This window comes from Hipposideros armiger, unplaced genomic scaffold (assembly GCF_001890085.2).
Source record: "Hipposideros armiger isolate ML-2016 unplaced genomic scaffold, ASM189008v1 scaffold_420, whole genome shotgun sequence".
In the NCBI taxonomy this organism is placed as follows: Eukaryota; Metazoa; Chordata; class Mammalia; order Chiroptera; family Hipposideridae; genus Hipposideros; species Hipposideros armiger.
In genome coordinates, this window is record NW_017731770.1 from 382,398 (window position 1) to 398,671 (window position 16,274).

Genomic DNA, 16,274 nt, shown 5'->3' on the forward strand with positions numbered 1-16,274 from the left:
CCCACCAGTAAGCAGTCCCTCCTTGGTGCCTGTCTCCTCTGTCCCTTCCCCATTGGTGTCTTCTGTCCCCTAGTTCACAGAGGGCAGACAGCAAAGAGCAGGTCCTGGTGGCAGCACAGGGTTGTTCCTGTCCCTTCTGTGATTTCAGCACTGGTCATGGAAAGACGTGCTGCTGGCCCTGGGGCCATCTTCACCTTAGCAGAACATTCAAGCTCACGGCTGGCGAAGAAGGTAGTTGAAGCATAAATATTCAAGGGAAATGTATCCAAAGGAACCTGGATACAGCAATCACAAGGGTCTTGATTTCCCCCAGGGGTTCCTGCATTTCATGTAACTATTTTCTATACAATTTTTGTACCTTGAAAAGACTTTTTATATAAAGTAATTTGGAGGTCAATCAAAAACTTTTTGTCATAACATATATCCCAACTGTCGGTTCAGAAATACAGTCTCTGTACCCCCTGGAAAACGATGGCATCTCCATGAAAGAGGTGGCTGGATGAAAAGGCCCATGGCTCGAAGGTGGGAAAGAAAAAGAACAGACGCTGGAAAGCACATTCACTGATGACAGGACTGCAGCGTGGTTTGCTGGCATGGTGTTTAGTCTAAAAGCCGTTGTGTATAGAATATGCCTCAGTGCCTACTAGATATGCAGGGGAGCCCGGCTGTGGCTGCTGTGAACTGCTTCACTGCTTCACAACGTCTTCCTTTTGTTTCTCCCCAGCGACAGTTGAGCAAGAACATCAAGTTTGGGCAGCCACCACCCAATGCCATTCCTGTGAAGAAGGCAGACAGTGGAGAGGCTAGCTTAGAAGAAGATTCGTTCCTGACCAGTCCTATGGAAATTGTGTCCCAGCAGGACGTCATCCTCTCAGATACCGAGAACAAAGTAAGGCTCCTGCAGGCAATGGCTTAATTGCCAATAACCCCAGGGAGGATGCTGGGCGGTGGACAGTGACGAATAACCCTGGGGTCTGCAGTGTAGTGGGGTGGAGGTGGAAGAAGCTTTTCTGATGAGTAACCGAGGGCTGGAGGGCACTTCCTGGGCAGGTGCCTTGATCTGCAGGAGGGTCACCTTGAGGAGGAGGAAGAAGAGGAGACAAGCCCTTTGCACATGCTCACCCAGCTTTCTACTTCCTCTTCGAGACTCGGGATGGCCCACCTCTTCTGGGAAGCTTTACCTGGCCTCACACCCAAGCTGTACTGTCTCCTCACCTTCACTGTGCGTCTTTAGTGCTTCTGACACATCCATGGCCCATTTGTGTCTAGGTCCACGTAACTATTTTCTCCCCATCTCTAAATGTTGAGTTGCTTGAGGACAAAACTGGATCTTACACATCTCTGTCTCCCCAGGACTTAGCCAGTGATTACTTAGTAGCACTGAGTAATTAATTGTTGAATTGGACTAATTTAAAGGGAAATGAGAAAAGAAGTATGTCAACAAGAGAGAACATATCAAACTGACCAGCTTGAAGTCCGCTTGGTATGAAAAGAAAGTCACATTGGTCCAGCACTGTCCTATCTTAATTTGGTCTTTCGATGCTGGAAAAAACCACTGTGACCGTATCCTGAAATGAGAGTCCTTCTAGCAGCACAAGGGACACCGTTAGGCCTCTTATGGGAAAAGGAGGAAAGGTCCCATCAGTAGCTAGAGTGAGGAGTTCTCTCAGTGAGGCCCCGGGTCTTCCAGTCTTAAAGCATTCTCTGTGCTCTGCCTGCCACGGTGCCTGAAATTATGTTGAGTGTTATTAAAATGGGCATCCTCCCCTCTCCCAAGAAGTCATGCTTGTTAGCAGCTAATATGTCCTAAGAATAGGAAGAGCAAAGCAAGCAAGGAAAGAAAAGGATGGTTCCCGCCTGTTGCCCATCTCTGCATGGTCTGCCCTGATGATGCTGGGTATCCACTCAGGTGGGTGGTGGGTGGTGCGGTAGGTGAAGCATGGGTGGGCCTTTCTTTCACCCTAGGGCCAGAAATGCTCTCTCCAACCTCTCCAGTGCTTGGCAGCAGCAAGGGCCATCAGCCTTGAGGCAACGATTTCCCTAAGAGGAAGCAAGTGTCTTCACTCCTACTGATGAGCGAATACCAGCAAGGCACAGTGGCCTGGAGGAGGAGGAGGGTCCTTGGTTCAGCTGGCGCTACCCCACTGTGGGTATCACAGAGAGGAGCATGATCAGACAAGGAGCTGCCCCCATGTAGTTTACCTTGTAATGAGGAGAGCCAGATGACATATGAGTCAACTAGTCGATAAATAATTTCAGATCGAGAAAAATGCTATTCAGAAAATAAAACAGAGGCATGGAAAAGTGAGTGACTTGGTTAGGGAGAGGTGGAAAGAGAAGGAGGTCAGAGCTGCCATGAGCAGACCTACGGGTGGGGCCGTGTTTTCGGCAGAGGGAGGAGCAACTACCGAGGCTCAGAGATGGGGCTGAGCTTGTCCTGAAAGAGGAGCAGTCCAGTGTGGACAGCTGGATCCTGGTGGGGACGACGTTAGGGTCGAGTGTGGTATAAGGGCCAAACTGTGTAGACCACAGGAAAAGGGTGAATTCTATCCTGAAAGGAATGGGAAGCCTCTGAAAATTTTAAGCAGGGAAGTGATATAATCTGATTTGTGTTTTCTAAAGATGCTTCTAAGTGTGGTGCAGAAAACAGACTGAGATAGAACAAGCTGACATTACCGCTCTGGAAGGGACAGTCTGATCCTTTTGTAAATATTAGTAATACAAGATAGAAGGTATAGCGGGCCGTCAGAAAGGTACAGGTGACGTGGTTTGGGTGTTCCCAAGGCAGGCCGATTCGACGGGGATAAGAATCTTCAGCCTTTTCTTCTCCTTCCTTCTTTCCTGAGTCGTTTCACCTCCTCTGTTCATTCACCTTCTCAGCCCAGCCATTTGGCATTGATAGGGCCCTCTTTCCTTCTCGTAGAGGTCTGGCATACAGGTGAGAGATTTGGCAGGTGAAGGGGGTGGAAGGCAGCCAGCAAAGTGAAAGCTCTGAGGTTGGAGCCCTGCTTCCCAGGTAAGGTGGCTGTAGGGCAGCCCCCCCCAGGTTCAGTAATGGGGAAGCACAGGACTGAGTTTGGAGGCCGCCCAGATGGGAAATGTGCTGGACTTGGGGGAAGGGGAGTGCACCCACGGTGCCTCAGGAGTCCGGTGGAGCCTGGACATTAGCAAAGCCCCTCCCCACCATGACGCCTACCAGCTCTTTGAAGCCAGCTGAACCCCTGCGTGGAGGAGGGGGCGGCCCTTTCCAGGCACAAATTGTGTCTGGTTATCTGCCCAGAACTTCCTGTTCTGGTGTGTGACTTAAGCTCTCTCTACTGTTGCAGTCTAGTGATACGCCAAGCTCTCCGCGTCCTCTGAATCTGCCTGGAACCAGGAGTGAGATGGAAGAGAAGGTAATACGGTTTGAACTTATGTATTTCGCTTCCTTACTTAAACTCCCATTTTTCCTTTTTTCTGTGATCTGCTCCCTCATTTTTCCATTCATCAATGCTGTCTTCATCCATCACTTTAAATTTCTTCAAAATGCAACCAGGGGTAGATGTTGGAGCGCCTGTTTCCATGGCAATGCAAATGCCGGACCTGAACCCTGCTCTGAAAACTAGCCACCTGCCCAGAATGCCTACATTTGGAGTCCTGGACGTTGGTCACTTTCCTAAATGTATCATGCATTTCAAGACACTGTTAGGGCGTTGAAAAAGACATTCCAGAACATCTGAAGGTACCCCAGTCTGTAAGGAAAAGAGTGTCCTTCTATTGGGTCGTCAGGAAAGTCATGACGCATTTTTGCTTTGAAAATCATAGAAAAATATGTCATGACTTTCCCGACGACCCAATATTTAGAGATGCCAAAAAAGGACCGTATAATTTCTCTACTTGTATGTAGTTTGGTTTTTTAGCTTTTCTGTGTGCCGCTGAAACCTGGGACTTTACCTGCAAGAGCCTAGGGAACCCCGTGGTGCCTGTGGGCATCTCTTCTGTGGAGGCCAGTCCACTCCCACGAGCACTTTTCACCTACACAAGAGTCCGGGTGTCCTCCCGGGGGCTGGCAGACAGCACAGTGAGCACGGTATGTCCCAATGCCTTCTGCAGAAGATGGCCCAAGACAGTGTTACCACCCAGACGATAAAGAGGCTCAGCTGGAATCACTGGATATGAAACATATTTTTAAATCTCAGCTTCTAGTGCTTATCTGCGTCTTCAGTCACATTTGACTTGAACTCCTGTTACTCATGCACCTATTAGGGGATGGAAATAAATATTTAATTCATCTCTTTTCAACAATAGTTCAGAATTTGATACCTATTATAAACATAACTATAAATAAATAAAAGCTAGGAGACCAAGGGCTGGAATTGTGCATAAATATGGAAGGTAATTGCAAAAAAAAAAGAGCAAAGCTGTTAGTTACATTCTCTGATGTTATACTTAGAGCACATGAACACAGTCAAACAGATGAACCCTAGCCTTTTTTTTTTTTAGTTTCAGGTGTATAAAACAATGTAATAGTTAGACATTTACACCCCTCACAAAGTGATAAACCCCCTTCCCCAATCTACTACCCCTCTGATATCGTATATATAGCTGTTACACTTCAATTGAATCTATTCCCTGTGCTGTACTCCACATCCCATGACTATATATATACCGGGGTGCCAAAAATATATATACAAGAGGACACTTTGGTCAACGTTGCTCAAGCAGTAGTTCACCATAATCAGGTGTCTGGACACTGATGGTAACCACTTTGAGCACCTCTTGTAATTGCAGAAGTCAAACATGACTTGTTATTGCTATATATTGAGTATTACAATTTTAATACAGTTTTCCTTTCTTAAAATGTGTATACACTTTTTTGGCACCGTGTGTGTGTGCGCGCGCGCGTGTGTGCATGTATTTAAATACAGTTGACATTCGATATTATTCAGCTTCAGGAGTACAGCGCCGTGGTCAGACATCTACACAGTTCATGAAGTGGTCTCTCTAATAGGACAAGAACCCTGGCCTCTTTCTAATGCAGCCCCTGTGTCTGGGAGCTGCTGGCACAGGCAGCAGGGCTGTGAGCACCTCCTGCCACACATCGGTGCGTGGTGTGGTATGGCCAGGAGCCCGTGCCTTGCTGCCTGCCTCTAACTGCTCTGTAGCTACAGGTGTGGCTTCTTACGTCTGGTTCAGCGTGGCCTCTGGGTTCAGGCTGAACCACATCTCTCTGACCTACCTAACCCTGTACAGTTCATCTCAGGTTGTGGCTTTTAAGTTTGTGTTACAGAATGGCAAGTGCGGCCGCAGGTCATCCTGTGGAGGAATGCCCTCCCCGGCGTGTGCCACATTTCTGCCCTTCCTTTTAGCGTCTCTGTGCACTCAGTGCTCTGTGACTTTGGAGTGATGGTGCTAAAACATTTTTGAGGGCTAGAAATTTCATGCCCCAGTCATAGATGTTATACTTTACTGTTCCTTCATTCTCCAACAAATATTTATTGAGTACTTGCTACTTGGGTGTCAAGGGGACTGATACGAAGATGAAAAAGACACATTCCCTTCCTCAGAGGAACTCAGGTGGGAGCAGAGGTATGTTCTCACAGTGTTGGAGGTAGTGGGAATGCTCTTAGAGTCATAGAGTTCTTTGTGTAGAGATGATCTTGTCCAGGCCTCAGCACAATACTACTTATTTTAGCGTTTGTGGCCATCAGTGAGACTGTGAGACTTTCCTTTGTTCTGCTCTTCCTGCATAGCACAAAAGCAGCCAAGGACAGTGGAAGATGGGTGTGGCTGTGTGCCAGCAAAATTTTATTTACCAAAACAGGCTGCAGGCAGGATTCAACCCCTGACTATGTTTTATCGACCCCTGAATTAACCTGACCCCCATATTATTTAGAGTAGGAAAATTAGTCCCCTAAAACTTTACAACTTAATGCAACTCTCATTGGCAGAACAAATAGTCAACTTTTTGATTCCAAAAGCGGTGCTCATTTCACTGTCCTGAGTAGCCCCTCTGTTCCCCAGCATTGCCTGGGCCAGGCTGGGCAAGATGCCGCCGCCAACACGTGCTGCCATTCTGGGATTCCCTGCAGGTTGCTTTCTGATCCGGACTGATTCTGTATTTTAATCTCCATCATAGGTGGCTCCAGTTAAACCATCTCGGCCAAAAAGGCACTTCTCTTCCGCTGGCACCATTGAAAGTGTCAACCTAGATGCCATCCCCCTGGCCATCGCCCGCCTGGACAACAGTGCTGCCAAGCACAAACTGTCCGTTAAGCCAAAAAACCAGAGGGTGTCAAAGAAGCACAGGCGACTTACCGGGGTATGTGTATGACTGCTTCTACAAGTGGTGTGATGAACCTGTGGAAGGAACTAGGTCTCTCCCATCAGGGCCTTGAGCGTGTGGCGGTATACCTTGAGTAAGCAGGCCCGTTGACTTTGCATCGCCCTTTCTGACATGTTGCCCTCCGGGGCAGGAGGGCGGGGGACAATGGACCTCAGAGAGAGAGGCTGCCTTTTGGGGGGCTCCAGACACTGTTTGCTTTGCAACAGAAAGGTGGCCAGCCTAGCCTTTCTCTGCCATGGCTTAGCCAAAGGTTCTTCACTTTGATTAGGGCGGATTTCTCTAAGTCATAAGTTTCAGAGGACATAGGTGAAGTGTCAATATCATTTTTTCCTCATCTTTCTAATCCTGGACTGTTGGTTTTCCTATGATTATTCATTCATATTAACAAAAAGGAATTTGAGAATGACACATAAAGGGGCTAGAGAGTAAACATGAAGATGAAATCCTTTCCTCTACCCCAACAATTTACTGTTGGTGCGACAGCCTGAATTTACCGGTCTCTGTACTTAGAACAATTCCCCCTTCTTTTGAGATTAAGAGGCCCCCTACATTGTGAAAAGGATGTGTAAACGGTTGCCTGTGCGAAAGGAGAAGGCTAATTGTGTTTCCCTTCCCAATGTTAGGATCGACCCAATGAACACGGTGGCATTCCACATCAGCTGTCCCTGGACCAGAACGGACACCCTGGAGAAGACAAGCCAATGTGGCACGAAGAGGAGCCGGAGCCACTGGACTCTGAGGAGGAGAAGAGACGCCAAGAAGAATACTGGCGAGAACTTGAGGCCAAGTGCAAACGGCAGAAGGCAGAAGCAGCTGAGAGGAGACGCCTGGAAGATCAGAGGCTCCAGGCCCTGGAGAGGCGGCTTTGGGAAGAGAACCGAAGGCAAGAGCTCTTGGAGGAGGAAGGAGAGGAACAGGAGGGAGAGAAGAGAGAACAACAGCTAGAGGCAGGAAAGAGAGAATGCGAAGCGCAGAAGCAGAGACTGGGAGAACAAGGCGGCCAAGGCCAAGAGCAGAGGGAGCGAGAGGAAAGGAGGCACCTGGAGGCTGGAGAGCAGAAGTGCCCAGAGGAAGAGGCTGAGCCAGCAGAGAGGCTCGCACAGCAGGAAGAGCTGGAGGCACAGAGCAAGCAGGTGGCTGTGCAGCAGCAGCAGGAGGATGAGGAAAGGGAGTTGGAGGAGCTCAGAAGATGGGAGGACTTGGAGGCGCAGAGGCGGCAGGCAGCCGAGAGGCAGCGGCTGGAGGAAGAGGAGAGGAGGCTGGCGGAGCAGAAGCGGCAGGAGGAAGAAGAGAAACGGATGAAGGAGCTCAGAAGGCTGGAGGAGCTGGAGGAGCAGAGACAGCAGGAGGAGGAGGAGGCAAAGAGAAGGGAAGAACTGAGGAAAACGCAGGAGGAAACGGAGGTGCAGAGGCTGCGGCAGGAAGCAGAAAAGGAGCCTCAGGGAGCACCGAGACTGGAAGAGGCGAGTTGGCTGGAGCTGGACAACAAAAGGGGCTTAAGGAGCCCGCTTCGGGCTGACTTTGCAGAGAAACCAGAACAAGAACACCTGAAACCTGAGAAGCAGAGAGAAAAGTCTGAGGAACCGAGTGTTAGCGAGGAGCAGAGCCAGGAGGCTGAGCCATCAGGAGAGCAGCAGGAAAAGCAGGGCGACTTTCCGGGTGAAGATCGTTATGAACATCAGGAAAAGAGAGACGAAAGTAACATGTCACTTCCCCAGAAACAGGAGATTCAAGTGGGAGAGATGCAGCCTCCAGTGGAGAAGAAAGAAGCTGCCCCTCCAGAAAAAGACAGGAAGGTGGAGGAACTCAGGTGGCAGGAAGTGGACGAGAGGCAGACCATGCCCAGGCCCTACACTTTCCAGGTGTCGTCAGGAGGGAAACAGATTCTCTTCCCCAAAGTCAACCTGAGCCCAGTGACGCCTGGGAAAGAAGCAGGACTTGCCTCTGCTCCCCATGAGCCAAAGGCCCCCAAAGCCAGCCCAGCCTCCCACGCCCTGCCCTCCTCCCTGAGCATCCCCCACACGGCCATCCTGGTCACGGGAGCACAGCTCTGCGGCCCAGCTGTCAACCTGAGCCAGATCAAGGACACGGCATGCAAGTCTCTCCTGGGTCTGTCAGAAGAAAAAAAGCACGTGGATGTCCCCGCCCTGGAGAACCCACCCCGAGCTCCCATCGACCCCCGGCCAGGCAGCGGGAAGGCCAGGCCCCACCATGAGTCTCCAAGCAGTGTGGCTGCACTGGCCGAATGGGCTTCCATTCGGTCCAGAATCCTGAAGAATGCAGAGAGAGACCAATCTCAGCCTGGTGATGAGCACCCTCCCCGGGGCCGCTGTGATTCCCGAGGGAACCTCCGCAAGACCCCACCAATAAATGCAAAGTTCTCCATTATGCCTGCCTGGCAGAAATTCTCTGATGGGGGCACGGAGACCTCGAAACAGAACACAGAAGCTGAAAGCATTAGAAAAAGACCCGTGCTGGGAGCCAGTGACGAGACAGCACCCCCACCCCTGGCTGCTGATAGTCATGAGCCCCGGAAGGGCGCAGAGAAACTGGAGGTACACCAGGAGTCAACAGATACCACCGAGGGATGCAAATTTGCCAAAGACCTTCCATCTTTCCTTGTTCCAAGCCTTCCTTATTCTCCGCAGAAAGCTGCCGCCCATGCAGAGCCCGTGACCACTTCAGACGGTGAGACCACCAGTGGTCCAGGAAAGCCAGACTCCATGACGCCAGGTGGCGAGGAAAAAGCCTCACCTTTTGGAATAAAGTTGAGAAGGACCAACTACTCCTTGCGCTTCCACTGTGACCAACAGACGGAACAGAAAAAGAAGAAAAGGCACAGCAGCACAGGGGATAGTGCTGATGGGGGGCCGCCTGCACCAGGGAGCACAGATGCAGAGAAAGAGGCAGAAGGTGTGGCCCTCAAGCGTGGCCCGTCTCTCCCCCCAGAGAGGAAGCAAGCCCCATCCACCTGGAAGGACTCTGCAGAAAGCCCTTCCAGCCCCTCTCCTGCAGCCCAGCCTGGGCCCCCACCTGCCAGCAGCCAGACCCCGGCTCCAGAGCATGACAAAGCAGCAAACAGAATGCCATCAGCACAGAAGCCAGCCCTGGCGCCCAAGCCCACCGGTCAGACCCCACCGTCCTCCCCACTCTGCAAACTGAGCAAGCCCTACCTGGTAGAGCTACTGGCTTGCCGGCCGGGAAAGCCTGATCCGGAGCCCAGCGAGCCATGTGGTGACCCTGGGCCGCACTCACCACCACCGGCTGAGGAGAGGAAGGCTCAGAGGAGAGATGAGGAGGAAGAGGTGGAAACAGAGAGAAAATCTGCTTCCCCAGCGCTGTCTGCTGTCCAGCAAGAGAAGTCTTCCCAAGCACCTGAGGCCGGGAGGAAAGGTATGTCGCCTTAGGTTGGAAAACTCGGCCTCTGTCCAGCTTGTCCATGTTACAGCTAAAGCCGGAAGCGGCCAAGGCTGGAGGTATCCAGTGGAGCTGATGTTGGAGCATTTCCCTTAATTAGAGGCAGGTTTGCCATTCCCAAAAGGGGCTGAGTCATAGTGAGGCTCTTTACTTTTGTTAAACAAAAGAAAACCGTTGCAACTGAAAGCTTTTCTGAAAGAAAGGGTTTATTGAGCCACATGCCAGCCAGAAAAGGGACCAGGTCCTGGCGTAGGCAGCCTGAACCACCAGGGGCAGGGCTACATAGAAAAGACAGACATGTCCACTGTCCTGGCTGATGGGGCTTTTTAACAATGGGTTTGGGGAAGAAAGATATAAGTTGTTTGGAAAGAACTTACCTTAGCTACAGGTAAGAGGGGTGGGATAAGGTGACGTGGGGACAGCTCTGGGATAGAAGCACAGTCCATAAGGAAGGAGTTCTTGTTACTTTTGGATTGACTGGGGGCAAGTTCAAAAGTTCATGTATAAGCACGATGTGGTGGCATCTGATGGTCGGCTGTTCCCTGGGTAAAAGCTGAAATAACCACCTGGAAATTGGTTCAAAGTCTCAATGCACATTCAGGAACGTAAGCAGTCTTTTGTTTCTGCCAGCAGCTGTTCACTAGTTAACCTCCCTTGTCTTCCCTGCCACCGGCCCCTCCCCCTCCATTCTCTGGCCAGCTGTAATTTAATTTAGGACACCTCAGAATTTTTCTCTTGTCACTTTTCTATGGTTCTTGACCATTTTGGAAATACAGACTGAGTCTGCTATGTGTCTGCAGCTCACTCCCATTAGTGATACTTACACAAGAAATAAGTTAAAAGGTGCCAGTGCAGACTAATGTGCTTTCGGGTTGACAATGGAAATGACATCTGGTCCTAATTAATGAAGATGTCTTGAATCACTGTGAGGGGCTGAGCAGTGATGGTAAAGCCTGGAATTTTCTAGACCAGTGACTGTGTTCTGTCTGGGCAGTAGTGGCACCACAGTGGGAAGTTGGGGACCTTTCAACAGCTCCACCAGCCTAAGGAGCCTCTATGTGGATAATTAACTTGGTCTCAATTTTATGCAAAATGCTCTGCACATGCATCCCACCCCACCAGCTTTCCACTGGGAAACCCTCCTGTAAAAAATTTTTAGAGCCACCCTTACTCCTGCCTGCCCCTCAAGTTTCTTCATAGTAGATGTTCAGGGCAGCTCCATGATCACTTGTGTTGGTTTGGGGGGCCCCTGAGAACTTTTATCTAATACTTCCTCTTTTCTGTCTTGCAGAGTAGGAGGTCAAGTGTGGGTCATAGCCCAGGAAGTCAAGTCATATTTCTCAAAGAAATTCTCCCCTGCGGTGTTTCAGGGAGGGATCGTTTTTTTATTTAATTGTTTAGGTTTGGAGTGATTTTTGCTGAGAAAAGAGCTGTGTCCCAAGGAGTACTGGTTTGGCTACTCAGCTTACCAAAGACCGTGGCGTCCCCTTTAACCAAGCCTTGCCTGGTTTGCTGGATGTTGACGAGCAGCTTCCAAACCATTTCTCCCTGATGGTTTCTGTTTGCCCTGTGGATGAGGAGCTCATTTTCAGTTTTTGGCTTTTTCTTTTAACATCTGCACTGGGCCCTAGGGGGATAGCCACAGTGAGTCCCAGTGAGCCCATTAAAAATGGACACTTAGGGCCGGCTGAGTGGCTCAGTTGGTTAAGAGCTTGCTCAAGAGTTTGAGCTCTGAGCAACAGCGGTTCGAGTCCTGGCCGAGCTGAGCAGCCGCTGAGCTACCAACAAGTGGCAGGATGGCTCAGCTAAAAAAGAAAAAAAAAATGGACACTTAGTTCCCTATAACCTGGTGGGTCTTGTGGACACAAGCCCTGTTGGCTTTCAGAGCTAGGTGTTTTGGGGGCCTGTCTCTCAGGTGGAAGTCTTAAAAGTTGGGACTTCAGATGTGGGGTCCAAACCCTTCACTCTCCGGGGAGACTCTGGGAATTGTGAGTTCCCTCCCAGTTATGGGTTGCCACATGGGGGTGGGGTTTATGGGTTGCATTTTAGCCTCTCCCACCCATTTCAGTGTGGATTTTTCTGTTCGTTTGAGGTGTAGGAGTCACTCAGCTAGTTTCTGGATGTCTTTCAGAGGGAAATATTCTACATGTAGCTGTAGACTCGGTGTGTCTGGGAGGAGGAAGTTCAGGATCCTATGTCACCATCTTGAACCAAAACCCCCCTTTTCAGTTTTGACGTGAGCTTTTGAGTCATTAGCTTTCATAATGTCATCAAGTTTCTCTCACATCCTGGTCTCCTCTTGCACACTCTTATCTTCTCCCCAAAGAAATAACGCTCCTGCTTTGCTACTTTCTCTTAGAAATGGCTCTTTGATTATTACAATCTTCTACCAAAAACTATTACTGCCCCAGTTTTCTTTCTCAGTATCCAGATCCTATTCTAGGCTATCACACTCTGCTAATTGAATTTTTCTTTATTTGATAGAAAAGAAACATGAAAACAAGGACCATGTGCCTTGTGGGTAGTTGCTGTCACCCATAGGGTTTTCCTGTCCAACTCTAGACCAGAGCTGACCAAATTTGTTTGACTGAACACCCCATCAGAATAAGAATGCCTGGACCTCCAATTTATTTGTTAATTGTGTACATGTAGTACCATCATCAGCTAAAACCCCTGGAGCACCATGTACACTTAGGGTGAAGTTCACTGAAGCATCAGCGGATGTAAGTCTACACTGCAAATCATGGTGCTACCTTTTATTTTCTTTGGTCAACTTCTTGTCAGATCTGATTTTTTCATAAAGTGGCAAGCAGAGAGCTTGTCAGCTCTGCTATGTTCTTATGCTTGCATTAGTAGTAGCGTATTAAATCTGTAGCTTGTTTGCAAGAATGGACGCCATTTGTCCATTTCATAAGGGATCATTTAGTTAAAAGGAAATATGATATTCCATAAACTCATCTACCTGCAGAACCTCACAATAGGCTAAAAGCAAAATAAGTGAGGACAAGATTGCTAGTTCTCTCCCCATCACATCATAGCGCTTCCAGCTTCCCTCGGGAGTCTTTAAACATAACCATTTGTTATTCCTGGTCTTCTGAGCTATGATCTATGAGCTGAATGAGGATGTCAGTGTCTACCTGAGTCTTAAATATTAGAAAAGCTGGATTTTGTTTTTATTTTTAGATTTAAAGATACACAAATAGAAATTCTAGTCTTTTCTTCCTTCACCCCCAAGGAATTGCCTTGCGCATCCCCTGGGGCACACACAGCCTTTTTTTTGGAGACCACTGCTTTAGAAAGAGGTCTCCCTTCCTGAGGCTGAAGACGAGGCCAGCAAGGACCAATGCATAGGTCAAGCCACTGGGAGCGCTGTTGGCTCTGAACCCACCCTGGTGGGAATTAAAATAACAATGACAACCCTCCGGTGTTTCTCCTCTAACACTTTGATTACAGGTTCCATCAGATATCATCTCATTCTGAAATCCCCAGAACAGGCAGCAAGCGGCCCTTTCTCCAAGAACTGAACTTGGGAGTAGTGATTAGAACCCTGTAATGCCAGGAGGCACTTGCTTGTCTCCCCAGAACTCAGAGGAGGGAACTTGAATGGACTGTGGTTCTCCTTGTCCACGGCGTTTAGAATGAGAGACAGTAGGTTTAAACATTGCAGTAAAATAAAATTTTTAATTGGATATTTTGAACTCCCTAACCAAAAAGGTTATGCGATTAACAAAGAACATCTGTGTCTTTCAAAACCTTGAATGAAATGAGGGATTTTACTGTTTTGGAAAATTTCACCAACAGGCATCCTTTGTGCTTGATCATTTACAAAGTGCTTTTATTGACACCATCTCCGTCACTCTCACACACATGTATGCAGATAGATAGTCTTGGTGCCATTTTACAGTTGAGGACACCAGCACCTGAGAATTTAGGTGGCTTGCCTACTCCCCACAGTGGTAAAGCCAGGACGAGGAGGAGCTGTTTCCCAGGTTAAATGATCTTCCTGTTACCCTATGACCCCTTCAAGTAATTCTCACTGGCATCTATAAAATGCTGTAAGCCTTTAAAAACCCTGTTACATTAATGTCTTCAGGTTACATCCTGAACTGAATGACTTCAGTCATATATTTGTTCAAACAAACTTTGTTAAAACTCCATAGGATTTAGCAAAGCTTTATCTTATTCTTTTATTTATTTTTTTAAATTGGGGAATTGGGGGATGAGAACAGCGCTGGGGAATTGGGGGAAGGGGAACAGAAAAGTTGCTGTTGTTTTGTTCTTCAGTCTAGTTGTGGAGGACGTTGCTTCACTGGCCCAAGTTGGCACCATCATTGCGCTCTTCCCGGGTGAGGCACATCAGTCGCCGGCTTCTGACGGCCTCTCACTGCGGCTGCTGGCCACTCACGCTGGCTGCTGGCTACATACGGTAGCCCATGACAACCCACTGCTGCAGGGGCTGCAGCCTACACCGTCGCCGGCGACTCACGGCAGCCCAGCTCCAGGTTGAGCTGCTGTTCAGCATCTTAGCTGTGGAGGGCAGTGTCACGGGCCCTCATATGTGGGATCTGAACCGGGGCCCTCTGGCATCCCAAGCCAGTTCTTAACCATCGCGCCACTCGGCCGGCCCTGTATCTTATTCTTTTCCTAGCAGTTCCTTTAAACCTGATCTATGAGTCTCATTTTCCCCCATCTTTTGGATAATATTTTGAGCATAGCTCTTTCAATCACTTTAAAAGGCAGTTTTTATTGTGGTAAAAATTCATAACATAAAATTTACCATCTTAACCACTTCTAAGTACAGTAATACCTTGGTTTGCGAGCATAATTCGTTCCAGAAACAAACTAATCGTATTGCAAGACATCGCTCTTTTACCAAGTTAAAACGTATTAGAAATGTTTGCTTGTCTTGCGGAACACTCGCAAACCAAGTTACTCACAATCCAAGGTTTTACTGTATACAGTTCAGCAGTGTTAAGCATATTCACACTGTTAAACAACCGACCTCCAGAACTTTTTTATCTTGCAAAACTGAAACTCTATACCCATTAAATAACTCCCCTTCCCCCAGCTCCTGGCAACCATCATTCTACTTTCTGTTTCTATGAAGCTGACTACTCTAGATAAATCATGTAAGTAGAATCATACAGTATTTATCTTTTTTTGTGACTGACTTATTTCACTTAGTATAATAATGTCCTCAAGGTTTATCCATGTTGTAGCATGTGACAGGATTTCCTTCCTTTTTAAGGCTGAATAACATTCCCTTGTGTGTGTATACCATGTTTCGTTTATCCATTCCTCTGTCGAAGGGCGCGCTTAGGTTGCTTCCACTTCTGGGCGATTGTAAATAGCGCCACTATGAAAATGGGTATGCAAGTGTCCCTTCAAGATCTTGCTTTCAATTCTTTTTGGATAAATACCCAGAATTGGAATTGCTGGGTCTTATGGTAGCTCTATTTTTAATTTTTTGAGGAACCACCCGACTGTTTTCCGCAGAAGCTGCACCAACAGAACACAGAATTCTAATTTTTCCACATCCTCCCCAACACTTGTTATTTTGTTTTGTTTTGTTTTATGCTAACCATCCTAATGGTTATGAGGTAACATCTCACTGTGGTTTCGATTTACATTTCCCTAGTGATTAGTGATGTTGAGCATCTTTTCATGTGCTTGTTGGTCATTTGTATGTCTTCTTAGGAGAAATGTCCGTTCAACTCCTTTCCCCTTTTTGAAAATTGGATATTTTGTTTTTTTGTTGTTGAGCTATAGGAGTTCTTCCTATATTTTCAATCACTTTTTGAAATCAAAAAGTCCTCTAGACACTTTCAGTAACAACAGTTTCATGTTAGTAATTAATATGTCCCCTCCAGTGTCATAAAACTCCAAACACTATTTCAAATTACAGTGTCTCCCTTCTTATTTGTCCTGCTTCCGGCTGAAAAGCCTGCAGTGGGGGTGCAGGCATGGTCGACTTCTCCCCTTCCTCCCAGCCCAGAAACAGGCTCCAGAACTGCAGTGAAGGACAGGAGAGAGGTGAGGCATTGGTGCTCCCTGCTTTGGGGGGGATATTCAGTGCTAATTCCTTTGTGGGGCATTTTCATGCTTTCCTCAGACACTTTACCTGCCCCATGGGCTCTTTCTCCATCTCCTGCAGTTCCTTTACCGTCAGTGGCACCCCCTCGAGGCCGGCTCAGTCCCTCGGTCGCTAGCCACCCTTCTCCCCACATGGCCCACACCTGAGCCTCATGCAGCACTCAACACCAAACTGGGTGGCCAGTGTCTTCCCAGGACAAGTCCTCTTCTCCATCTTCTGACAGGCACTGTCATCTCACCTTTGGACTTTTCCAGGTGGGAACAGAACCTCAGGTCTTTGCCCCACAGACTCCAGGAGACACAGTCAGGTCATCTGAGTGGTCTCATCGAGGACTCGCTCACTGGGCTTGGCCCCCTTTTCTCCCCTGCAGGGGAGAGGTCATGGGAACATATCATGTTCCAACAGTCTTCTGCAAAGAAATTCTCTATTCTGGCTTCT

The 16,274-nt window shown here is 48.3% G+C and overlaps 1 protein-coding gene across 6 annotated transcripts in view; it reads left to right on the forward strand.

The window, feature by feature from the left end:
- CRACD (capping protein inhibiting regulator of actin dynamics) overlaps window positions 1–16,274 on the forward strand; it is a 136,118-nt gene that overhangs the window by 112,942 nt on the left and 6,902 nt on the right. For all 6 annotated transcript variants that reach the window (XM_019664383.1, XM_019664384.1, XM_019664379.1 and 3 more), the window contains 4 exons: window positions 725–889; window positions 3,327–3,395; window positions 6,119–6,301; window positions 6,949–9,718. In XM_019664383.1, the coding sequence (XP_019519928.1) occupies window positions 725–889; window positions 3,327–3,395; window positions 6,119–6,301; window positions 6,949–9,718 (3,187 nt within the window). The remainder of the gene's footprint in view (window positions 1–724; window positions 890–3,326; window positions 3,396–6,118; window positions 6,302–6,948; window positions 9,719–16,274) is intronic.